The sequence below is a fragment of the Callorhinus ursinus genome, unplaced genomic scaffold, assembly GCF_003265705.2.
Source record: "Callorhinus ursinus isolate GAN/ISIS: 27379988/994484 unplaced genomic scaffold, GSC_fseal_2.0 scaffold35, whole genome shotgun sequence".
Lineage (NCBI taxonomy): Eukaryota > Metazoa > Chordata > Mammalia > Carnivora > Otariidae > Callorhinus > Callorhinus ursinus.
In genome coordinates this window covers 15,138,930-15,151,343 of record NW_027397097.1, presented here as the reverse complement: position 1 = coordinate 15,151,343, position 12,414 = coordinate 15,138,930, and the positions used below count along the sequence as shown (strand labels likewise).

Here is a 12,414-nt window from a genome sequence, read left to right as displayed (position 1 = left end):
GAGAGAAAGTGTCAGCACAGAGTCTGACATGGGCTCGATCTCATGACCCCAAGATCACGACCTGAGCTGAAACCAAGAGATTGCTTAATGACTGTGCCGCCCAGGGGCCCCTAAATCTGGATTTTTAAAAAGAATTTATACTTTCATTTATTTTTTTAACCTATAATCATATCCACACCTATTTCTATATTCATACTCATTGTAGAAAACTGGGGGAAAAACAAGTATAAAGGAAAAAATTAAAACCACCATTACCTAGAGATGATGATTACTTTATAGATTGAGCATTGGCAGTCTCAGCTGTTCCCAAACAACCATAGAGGATCATGACTTTATCTTTTGGGGATAGATTAAAAAAATGTTTAGTTGTTCAGAAATCATTGACTACCTACTATGTTCTCCCAGCTCTTTGTTAGATGAGATTGTATAAGAGAATTATAAGATGCTGCCAGGGGATCCTTGGACAATCCTTTCTCAGAAAGTGAAGGGGATGTTTTGGCTATTGGTCATGTGACAAAAGTTCTGTCACCTGGGAACACGGGCAATGAGTCAAGTGTCCCTAGCAGAGTGACAGTGTAAAGCAAGGCCTTGACTGTTCCAGTCCACAAGATTATTTATTTAGTCTTAACAGAGGAGAGAACAAAAGCATGAGATGTTCAATTTATATCTTGCACTAGATCATGAGAATGTTTGTCTCTTTGTAAACCTCTGTGAAAGAACAGAAATACTGGCCTCTGACTGACCTAGAAGAGAAAGAAACAATTGTATCTGGATGTCACCAACATAAACCATAGGAGCAAATTAGAGACCAGATTGTATTCACAGAGCCTGACTTTTTTCCCCCCTCTCCAAAGATGAGACAAGGGAAGTTTTTGGTTACGCTGACAAATAAGGGCAGGTGGTTTCTGGTTATAACAATGTCTCAAGTAGAAAATAAAGGGGAACTTTGTTAAAAGTCCCTTCCCATGGGTGTTTCTCTTTTGGTGTTCTGACCCTTTCACTCACTGAAAAGAATAGACAGATTTGGAGTTTCTCAAGGAGAAGGAGATGGATTTTCTCTGAATGTCGTTAAGAACAAATCTCTTAAGGACCAGCGTCACAGGCTAGTCACCAGCATCACGGGCTCCGCACCTGCAGCATTTTCCCCCTCCAATAAATAGTTTCCCAGTCCTGAATCCCAAATGCTTCATGGGGCTTGGCTTATTTCACCCTTGCTCATGCCACCAGTCTGCTCTTACCCTCTCTCCCGCATTCTGCCTTCTCTCTGTTCCTGGACTCTGTAAAGCTCTCCCTCACCCCAGCGTCCTTTCCATAAGCCTTTCTCTCCTCCACTCTATGTCTCCATAACACCTGATCCTCTGCCAGGGATCAGCTCCAACGTCCCTCCCTCAAACAAGCTTTTCCTGACCTCTCTGACCGTATCAACTCCTTCAGTTAAACCCTTACACAGGAGTTGTTTACTTTTGTTTCATAGTGTCTTAACTGTAGCTATGCAATTTTAAAAAAAATCTTCAAGTATTTATCTAATGTCTCATGAGGGCTGGAACTGGGTGGTCTGTTTGCTGTTGTCCTCCAGCACTTGCCTTGGACTTGGTAAACATTCAAGCACTTGCTCAGTAAATGCATGAAGTACATGTTTTTGTTAAAAAATTAATTTTAAAAAATGTTAATCCCAGTATAGTTAGCGTACAGTGTTATATTAGTTTCAGGTGTACAATATGGTGATTCAACAATTCTATACATTACTCAGTGCTCGTCATGGTAAGTGTACTCTTAATCCCAATAACCTATTTCACCCATCCCCCACCCATCTCCCCTCTGGTGAGCATCAGTTTGTTCTCTGTAGTTAAGAGTCTGTTTTTGACTTGTCTCTTTCTTTGTTCATTTGTTTTGTTTCTTAAATCTCACATATGAGTGAAATCATATGGTATTTGTCTTTCTCTGACTGACATTTCACTTAGCATTGTACTCTGTAGTTCCATCCATGTTGTTGCAGATGCTAATATTTCATTCTTTTTTACGGCTAATATTTCACTAAATTATTTATATTTATATATTATATTATTTATATTTATATATAATAATGAGATATAATATATAATTTTATAAATATACAATTATATATTATATATAATGAAATATATATATGCATATCTATATATATTATCCATTCCTCTTTATCCATTCATCTATTGATGGACACCTGGGCTGCTTCCATAGTTTTGCTATTATAAAGAATGCTGCAATAAACATAGGGGTGCATGTATCCCTTTGAATTAGTGTTTCTATATTTTTTGGGTAGTGCAATTACTGAATCTCTAAGGTAGTTCTATTTTTAACTTTTTTGGGGAACCTCCATACTGTTTTCTACATGGCTAGATCAGTTTGCATTCCTACCAACAGTTGACGAGGTTCCTTTTTCTTCACATACTCGCCAACTCTTGTTGTTTCTTGTGTTTTTGATTTTAGCCATTCTCACAGGTGTGAGGTGATACCTCATTGTAGTTTTGATTTGCATTTCCCTGATGATGAGTGATGTCGAGAATCTTTTCATGTGTCTGTTGGCCACCTGGATGTCTTCTTTGGAGAAATGTGTGCTCATGTCTTCTGCCAATTTTCAACTGTGTGTGTGTGTGTGTGTGTGTGTGTGTGTGTGTGTGTGTGTGTGTGTATGAGCTGAGTTGTATCAGTTCTTTATATATCTTATTCTATATGTCATTTGTGAATATCTTCTCCCATTTAGTAGGTTACCTTTTAGTTTTGTTCATTGTTTCTTTTGTTGTGCAGAGCTTTTTATTTTGATGTAGTCCCAATAGTTTATTTTTGCTTCTGTTTCCTTTGCTTCAGGAGACATATCCAGAAAAATGTTGCTATCACTGATGTTAGAAAAATTACTGTTTGTGCTCTCTTCTAGGACTTTTATGGTTTGAGGTCTCACATTTAAGTCCTTAATCCATTTTTAGTTTATTTTTGTGTATAGTGTGAGAATGCCCAGTGTCATTCTTTTGCATGTGGCTGTGCAGTTTTCTCAACACCATCTATTGAAGAGACTGCTTTTTTTCCATTGGTATTCTTGCCTCCTTTGTCAAAGATTAGTTGAATATATAAGCACGGGTTTATTTCTGGGCTTTCTATTCTGTTCTATTGATCTATGTGTCTATTTTTGTGCCAATACCATATTGTTTTGATTACTATCTTGAAATCTGGGATTGTGATACCTCCAGTGTGGTTCTTTATTAAGATTGCTTTAGCTATTTGGGGTCTTTTGTGGTTCCATACAAAGTTTAGTATTATTTGTTCTAGTTCTGTGGAAAATGCTATTGGTATTTGGATAGGGATTGCATTAAATGTGTAGATTGCTTTAGGTTGTATGGACATTTTAACAATATTTGTTCTTCTAATCCATGAGCATTTGTTTGTGTCACCTACAGTTTCTTTCATCAATGTTTAATAGTTTTCCAAGTACGGGTCTTTTACCTCCTTGGTTAAGTTTATGCCCAGCTAGGGGCGCCTGGTTGGCTTAGTCATTAAGCATCTGCCTTCGGCTCAGGTCATGATCCCAGGGTCCTGGAATCGAGCCCTGCATTGGGCTCTCTGCTCAGGGGGAAGCCCACTTCTCCCTCTGCCACTCCCCCTGCTTGTGATCCCTCTCTTGCTGTCTCTCTATCAAATAAATAAAATCTAAAAAAAAAAAAAAGAAAAAATTACACCCAGCTATTTTATTCTTTTTGGTGCAATTGTAAATGGGATTGTTTTCTTAATTTCTCTTTCTGCTACTTCATTATTAGTGTATAGAAATGCAACAGATTTCTGTATATTGATTTTGTATCCTGCGGCTTTCTTGATTTCATTTATCATTTCTAGTAGGTTTTTGGTGGAGTCTTTAGGGTTTTCTATATATAGTGTCATGTCATCTGCAAATAGTGAAAATTTTACTTCTTCCTTACCAATATGGTTGCCTTTTATTTCTTTTTCTTGTCTGATTGCTGTGGCTAGGACTATGTTGAATAAAAGTTGTGAGAGTGGACATCCTTGTCTTGTTTCTGACCTTACAGGAAAAGCTCCCAGTTTTTCACCACTGAGTATGATGTTAGCTGTGCAGTTTTCATAGATGGCTTTTATGACATTGAGGTATGTTCCTTCTAAACCTACTTTGTTGAAGGTTATGAAGTACATTCTTATGTGGAAAAGACTGAAATGAATTCATTCACTCCCTAAGAATTACACATTAAAACACCTACCCTGTACCAAAAACTGAGGTTCAAAATCTCTCCAGAGATTTACTGTTTAGAATTGGATAAAACACAAACATAGAATATCTTACCTCTAGTTTTGTCTCCAGCTCCTGGGAGTGAGACACTAGGAAATATTTTATTAAAAATAATTGCATCATTTGGATTTGGTCTGTAGCCACTGGAGATTATACTCATTGGAACGTCTAGAAATGAAAAATCTTTTGCTCTTCTATAAATGTACATGAACTATTCTATGTTGTACTTTAAGAGATAAGTCAGCCAGCTGTTACATACAAACTGCGTATACAGCATGTGGGAAAGTGACCAGTGATCCAGTAGAGGGAGAGAGGGAGTCAAAATCACATTAACGAACGCTGTTTCATTGCTACTACTTGGAATATGTTATAGTCAAAGTTTCAAAAACTTTAAAAAAGATGCACATAGCACAAGAGTGCATTTATGCTTCCAATCTAACTCCAGTCTAGCTCTCTTGAGAGCTTTTGAGTACATCACTTTCCATTTGGAGTTACATGAATCTTAACAGTGATTTCCATTTACATATGGGAACATTTGGATTCCATAATCTAAGCTTACTGGTAGTCTAGAAGTGCTTCACTGGTAGGCAATTTGACTTCTTTGTGTGGCCCATCTTGAATATCCTTTTTATTTGCTTTCGCTGTGTTATCCATTGTGTTGCTTAGTTAGTAAGAAGCCTACCTGTTTAGAAAAGAAACAGGGAAAGTAAATAAATTCTGTCTTTGCCCCTCTGCTTATGCTTACTCAAGATGAGGAACTGCTGGGACTTAATTTTTTAAAAAATATTTTATTGTTATGTTAATCACCATACATTACATCATTAGTTTTTGATCTAGTGTTCCATGATTCATTGTTTGTGCATAACGCCCAGTGCTCCACGCAGAATGTGCCCTCTTTAATACCCATCACCAGGCTAACCCATCCCCCCACCCCCCTCCCCTCTAGAACCCTCAGTTTGTTTTTCAGAGTCCATCGTCTCTCATGGTTCGTCTCCCCCTCCGACTTACTCCCCTTCATTCTTCCCCTCCTGCTATCTTCTGATTCTTTTTTTTCTTAACATATGTTGCATTATTTGTTTCAGAAGTACAGATCTGTGATTCAACAGTCTTGTACAATTCACAGCGCTCACCATAGCACATACCCTACCCACTATCACCCAGCCACCCCATCCCTCCCACCCCCACCACTCCAGCAACCCTCAGTTTGTTTCCTGAGATTAAGAATTCCTCATATCAGTGAGGTCATATGATACATGTCTTTCTCTGATTGACTTATTTCACTCAGCATAACACTCTCCAGTTCCATCCACGTCGTTGCAAATGGCAAGATCTCATTCCTTTTGATGGCTGCATAATATTCCATTGTGTATATATACCACATCTTCTTTATCCATTCATCTGTCGATGGACATCTTGGTTCTTTCCACAGTTTGGCTATTGTGGACATTGCTGCTATAAACATTGGGGTGCACGTACCCCTTCGGATCTGCTGGGACTTAATTTAAAACGGTTTTTTCCATTCAGGTTTCTGTGTCCCCAGACCTATCATCCACTGCAATGCTGGGACATCACGAATCAATGGATTCTTGAGTCTGGTAAGTTCCATGTTTGGCCAGGTACAGCATCTCCCCACCCAAAACTTTCTAAGAGACTCATCCCCTTATGTTATCCATCTACATCTGTTGTCCCTATCGAGCTTTTTTAAGAACAAGGACTAAACTTTTTCAGTCATTTTGTTTCTCCGCAGTGTTTGGCAAAGTGCACTGCATATCGTAGCAGCTCAGGAAATGTCTGTTAATTTTTTTAAATTAAGATAAAACAAAAGCACAACTTTCTATGGGCACCTTCTTACTAGAATCCAAAAGAATTAGGTTTGGCCAGGGTTGTTATAAAGAGCAAATAAAAGCACATATTCAAATGTTTTTTAAATGGCTAAGAGGTTTACAAATGCAAAATAATAGTAATAATAGTTATTAACAGTAACTGCTCATCAATTAATTGCTTTTTAATCAATAATAAAAATTATCAAAAATAATATATTTTAAAAGTAAAAAATTAGGTCCACTATTCACAGATTTTTATAATAAACAGGAATACCTCATGGATTTTGTATAGGTACTAAAGTACTTCTTTTCAGATTATATAGTCTTCTGTAACAGATTTTTATCTAATTTCCATTAATCTAAAAAAAATGAGTGCCTAAACTTCAATCAATGTATTAGTAGTTGAGTATGGTAGAAAGAATTTAGCCTTTTTAATTATTTATTTAGATGGCTGGAAACTCCATGAGAGTGGGAATGATATAATTCTTGTGCATTAATCTATTTCCCCACCTAGCATAAGTAGATGCACAATAAATTCTTGTCAAATGAAAAAATGGATGGATGAATCAGGGAGTCATGTTTTAATCCCAGATCCACCACCTATTGTCAATGTGACCTTGAATAGGTTACTTAATCTTTTTGAGCTTCAGTTTCATTATCTGTAAAGTGAGAGCAAAAATCTTACTCTAAAAGCCGTTGTAAGGATTAAATAAGCTAATATTTTAAGCACCTAGCATAGTGGCTGAGGTACAGAAAGAGTTTAGTTAAGTATTATGGCCTTTTGGTTAAAGCTCCAGATCATGCTTCTTCAAACTCCAGGTAACTATAAAGCAGAGGATGTTTCCTTGCTGCCAAGTATGATGATATGTGGAAAAACTAATCCATGCGGTCTGCTATTGTCAACCTTCATCATTGATTTGGGTCACTGAATCGGCAATCCGCATAGATCACTGAGATCCACAGTGGAAAATCTCTCTGAAATGAAACACGTTTTCCTAGACCTCCAGCCAGGTTCAGTCTTTGTGTCTGAGACTTTTCTAGCCAAGGGTGTTCATCTCTCTATTCTAACAGATTCGAGTATACCTGAATGCAAACATACTATAAGACCTTCCCGCTGAAAAGCACACAGGTGACACAACAGAAAGACTTAGCACATTAGGACAGAATAATATATTAAGTGGTATCTTCTCAGATATGAAAGTATTGTGAACAATTCCATAAATGACACACTAAAATGTGTCATTAAACCATCATGGTTCACAGAAACTTATCAGCTGAGAAAAAAAGTGCTTTCGTTTTAGATGCAGAGTTGAATTTTAATATTATTTTCTATTTTAGAGTTTGACTTTTTAACTTCACTATTGCACAAAAAGATAACATGCTGACCAGTGTTTCATTTTACAACAATAAGTACTATTTAACAGTGATTTTTACTATAAATATTTCATATAAAAGTTAAAACAAATTCTAACCTTGATCTCTTGTTTTCTTTCTGAGTCATATGGAAGAGATCAAGTGTTACAGTTTCCACCTACAGTATCCATCTGGTGCTGGGGGAAAAATGACCTCATCTTGTTCAATTACCTCAGTTACCTGGCTCTTAGGTTCTCAACTCTCTGCCTAAAGTATAATTAGTTATGTAACTGCAGCTCATGGCAAAGGACTTTAATAAAATATGAGTGAAAATGTGGATCCATGAAGCACAAATGATTGATGCATAAACTCTATTAATATTCATTGTTTCACATACCTTCCAGAAAATTACTAAGCATTGGCTTGCCCTCTTATTAGATGTATTTTTGCAATGAGCTAATGACTTTACTTCAGAAAGTACTTCTACATTTGATAATGTCCTACAAGCAGTGGGGAGTTTCATATACATTTACAAGGATTTACAGTTCCTGACCATCTAGAGGATTTCTAACTCAGCAAAGGGTGAGAATCACAGAAAAAAAACTTCACAAAGTAACATAATTATCTTCCAGGCAGGTTTCACATAGAATAATTCCTGACAGAGGGACACCTAATCTGTCTATCAGTAACTGCAAACATCTATTCGGCACCAGCTCTGTGCATGCCTTTACCTGGCCCTTAATTATAAAATATGGAAGAGACAAGATCTCTACTGAGACAGATGGGAAGAAAGAAGCATACTCCAGCAGAACTTTAAGAAAATAATGAGCAACTTTAAAAGACTAGCAAGACTGTGCAGGTAATGAAGGCTCTGGAGATCTCTGCCCACAGTGTGATCTTTTGTGCATGTTTTTCCTCTCCCAGCACTGTCTGGGCATTCAATAACATACACTGTGGTGGGAGGACAGGCAAGGAGGCTGGGTTTGAAAGACTCAGGACTTCAGCCTTTTCAGAGACCACCCCATAAGCACTTTCCATCAGAAAATGTTTCAAAATATACTCCCTGAATGCTTCTCAGTGAAAAGTAAGAAGTCTGTTTGGATAAAATGGACATATAATAGCCATCTTCTTCAAATGTACTGTTATCCCATAATGCTTTACTCGACTCTGCAAAATCACCCAAAAAACAAAGAGTGCATTGTCAGGATCCTGGCTCAATATCTAGAAAGTCCTAATGACTTTTTTCATGACTTTGTGGAACCACAAATATCCAGAAGCCTCCTAATGACTCTTTTCAAATTTTGTGGGGTCTGGGAGGGATGGCAGTTCTGCCCTGATACCTTTCTGGACATTTGGAATGAATTCTGATGTTTGTTAGCCAATGTTTTTATATAAAAATGTAGATTAAAATGGAAGATATTTACTTAATAACATTAGTAATGGCAAAAGTTCTGAATAAGATTCCATCAGAAGTTGAGATCAGAGGTTTAGTTAAAAGATCTCTATATCAGTACTGGAAGTCTTGAAGTCTATCTAGTCCTGACTCTGCCATTAACTAGCTATGAATGTGTAACTCTAATAAATAATAATAATAATGTCTAATATCTCACTATAGTATTAATTACAGTATATATTTGAAAACATTCATGGCATTCATCCTCAACAAAACACAACTCCTTTAATACTGAATAACAACTAATCACTTCAACAAACCATCTTTGGGTTTTCAAAAATACATGTTGGCACATAGGCCAGCATCTCCCATGGATGCAAACTAGATGTTCAATAAATGTCTAATTTGAATGACTGACTTGCAAATAATGTGTACTCACTTTCTTTACCAATGGCCCTATTTATTTGCTCATAATATTATATATACCCTTAATTTAGAAAGTAAAATTTATTTATTTATTTATTTATTTATTTATTTATTTATTTATTTAAAGTATGCTCCATGCCCAGTGCAGAGCCCAACGTGGAGCCCAATGTGGGGCTCAAGACCCAAGCCAAGATCAAGAGTTGGATGTTCAACTGACTGAGGCACCCAGGGGTCCTGAAAGTAAATTACTTTTAAATTCAAATTCTCACTTATGGTAAAACATACTTTTAATACAATTTTTAAGTGTTTTAGAAATGTTTTTCAGTGTATCTTAAAAAACCCTGAATTCATTTAAAGCTTTTCAGAAGTGAGAGTATCACCTAAGAGTTGGCTTAAAACAAATTCAGTTCTCCTTTTTTATCAATTATGTATATACAGCCCAAAGCAGCTTTAAAATGTAAAACATAGCCAGTTTGGAGATGTGTTAAACCACCATATATTCAAATTAAGGTATTTAAAAATATTTGGATAAAAGTCCTTGGTTGGCTCAGTCTCAGGGCTGTGAGTTCAAGCCCCATGGTATGGAACCTACTTAAAATTAAAAAAAAAAAAGTTGTATGGAGCCTACTTAAAATTAAAAAAAAAATAAAGTTAACTATTATTAATGTACCTTATATTTTTAAAAATAATAAATAAATAAATAAAATATCTGGAGAAATGACGTTTTTAACTTTCGCTTGCCTAATTGATGATTTATGTTACATTACCATGTATTTTCTTTACCAATGCAAATCCTTTGGTCAGTGGCACATTTCTGAACTGCATTTCTCAAATTATACTGGATTCTTACCTTAAAAATTGATCTATCTTCTGATCCAGAATTGCTCATGACATAGTTTGAAAAGCACTATATTATACTAACTTCTCTAGCAACCAGAACTACATTTTCCCCCAATTCCTGCTGTCTTTCAAGCTTAGAAATGTCACAAAAGAACAGAAACATAATCGTGAAAAAATATTGTGAAGATAATGGAACTACATGTAGTATTTTCATCCTCTGATGGTGGAGGAGAACAAAAAGGTTTCTAGCTTCAAAGAACAGTGGTGAATATGAAGAAAATCTACTGGAGCCAGGTCTTGGGGTGGCGGTAAGGAAATCCATGAGCCGTTATCACACACACAGTGATAAATACCCAATCTTGTTATTTTCCTTCTCTGCCTTCACAGAAATATATATGTGCATATATATTTTTTTCTTCAATGGGACATCTTCCACCTCCTCAACGCTCTTGCCCAGCAGAGAATTAATCATGGAGTAAGAAGGGGAGTGAAGAAGCAAGGTACTATACAAATCTAACAAATTAATAAAAGAAATAAACTAAGTGTCCTGTTCAGAAGGATGTTGCAGCATCCAGGGCAAGGAGCTGAAGCCAATCTGTGGATTGGGAGGGTGAGGGTGAGGCCATCAACAACACTCAGGGCACTCAGGAAGTACCCGCGGGAGGGCTATGTGCTCTCCCCGAGAAGGATACAGGATGTGAGTCTTCACTCAAAAGGCATTCACAAGACTGGGAATGCAGTGAGAAGAGCACTAAGCAGAGCAAGACTTGAGTCTAGTCCTAGCTCCTCCACTAATGAGTTTTATAATCTCGAACAAACCTCGAAACCCCTCTGACCCTGGGTTCTCTTCCATCTTTCCTGCCTTCTGTCAGGGTTATCAAGGAAGCTCAAATGATTTGGGAGAACTGTCAAGCATAAAGCTCCATACAAATGGAAGGATTCGTTTATTGAGCATCTACTGTGTGCGAGAGGCTGTGAGGGCACCATGAAAGTTACAAATCTGAGTCAAATTCAGATCCTGTCCTCCAGGAGCAGAAGATCTAGAAAGGGCAAATAAGCAACGCATCCGGGGGTTCAACTGCAAGGAGGAAAGAGAGGTTAATATTTTGATCAGATCAAAAGATCTTCCCTTTCGATCACCTGCGTGAACAGGAGTGGGCCTATGAGAACCCCTCCTGGCGGTTTCCAACGGTCCAGGAGCAGGACTTGGTGGAAGACGCCAGGAGGGCGCGACCCCAGGCCCATTTGGGCTCAGAGCCGGCCCCAGGGCTGGTGGGGGTCGGGAGGAGATGTAAAGTCTTAAGAGTCAGACTGGAAGGAGTCGGGGGCCGAGCGAGGGGTCCAGCCAGTCTCCCTACCTCCTGGACGGCTTCCAGGTGCGGATGCACTGCAGTGGACCCACAAGTAGCACTCGCATCCGGCCCGCGGACCAGGCCCACCTACTCCGCGACTGCAGCCGCACCTTCCGTTTCCAAGGCGACGCGCGCGCGAGGGCTTCCCCCTGCCGCTCCCCTGCGCAACCGCTACCCGCGGGCCGGGCGCGCCACCTGGTGGCCGCAAGGGGAAGAGTCCGGGCGAAAGGGTCGCGCTGCCGCCTTTTGCCGCCGAGATCCCGCCCTCCCGCCTTCTACCTGAGCGATTTTCACTGCCACCGCTCACCCTGCTGATTGCACAAAACTCACGCCCCTCCTTGCCTGCCTCCAGTGGCAAACCCGTAAGTAGTGAGTTGTGAGGAAACGTGACATCCGGCTCTGCGCTGTGACTGAGACACACTTGGATCTGTGTGTCTGTTTCTTCCGCTTCAAGTGAGACATAGAGATGGCTCTGCGGTTTTCCAGAAGCTCGCAGGACGGGGAAAGGGGTTTGTGCGCATGGACGGGTTCTGCCCCACTCTGCCCTTCAACCACCAATTGCAACTCCCTGCACTAAGTGTTTATATGATAACATCCAGCTCTGAAAGATCCTTGATCCTATTTTGCTTCTCGCTTTACTTTTTTGCTCCTAACCTCAAGAAAACCAACACAGATTTCGATTCCGTCTTTCCCACACTTTCTACGTTTTGCAGCTTTGTCCTACTTTGAGGGGAAAATACATCAGACCCCTACAACCTTTGAAGTTCCCCTTTTCTCGCCTGCATTTTTTCCTCATTCTCTGCCTCAAGACAATTTCTTTTCTTTTTTTTTTTTTTTAAAGATTTTATTTATTTATTCATGAGAGACACAGAGAGAGAGAGAGCAAGAGAGAGGCAGAGGGAGAAGCAGGCTCCCAAGGAGCAGGGAGCCCGATGCGGGACTCGATCCCAGGACTCT

At 38.8% G+C, this 12,414-nt stretch overlaps 1 protein-coding gene across 2 annotated transcripts in view; it reads right to left on the bottom strand.

The window, feature by feature from the left end:
- The window catches only part of CCDC83 (coiled-coil domain containing 83), a 59,436-nt gene extending 47,843 nt beyond the window's left edge, over positions 1–11,593 (bottom strand). Inside the window, exons 1-3 of one of the 2 annotated variants that reach the window (XM_073879829.1) lie at positions 11,464–11,593; positions 9,383–9,499; positions 4,830–4,952 (exon numbers count right to left, since the gene is read on the bottom strand). In XM_073879829.1, coding sequence (XP_073735930.1) covers positions 4,830–4,924 — 95 coding nt within the window. In that variant the 5' untranslated portion in view covers positions 4,925–4,952; positions 9,383–9,499; positions 11,464–11,593. The remainder of the gene's footprint in view (positions 1–4,829; positions 4,953–9,382; positions 9,500–11,463) is intronic. The other variant, XM_025848632.2, reaches the window with a different exon arrangement.
- Positions 11,594–12,414: the final 821 nt, after the last annotated feature.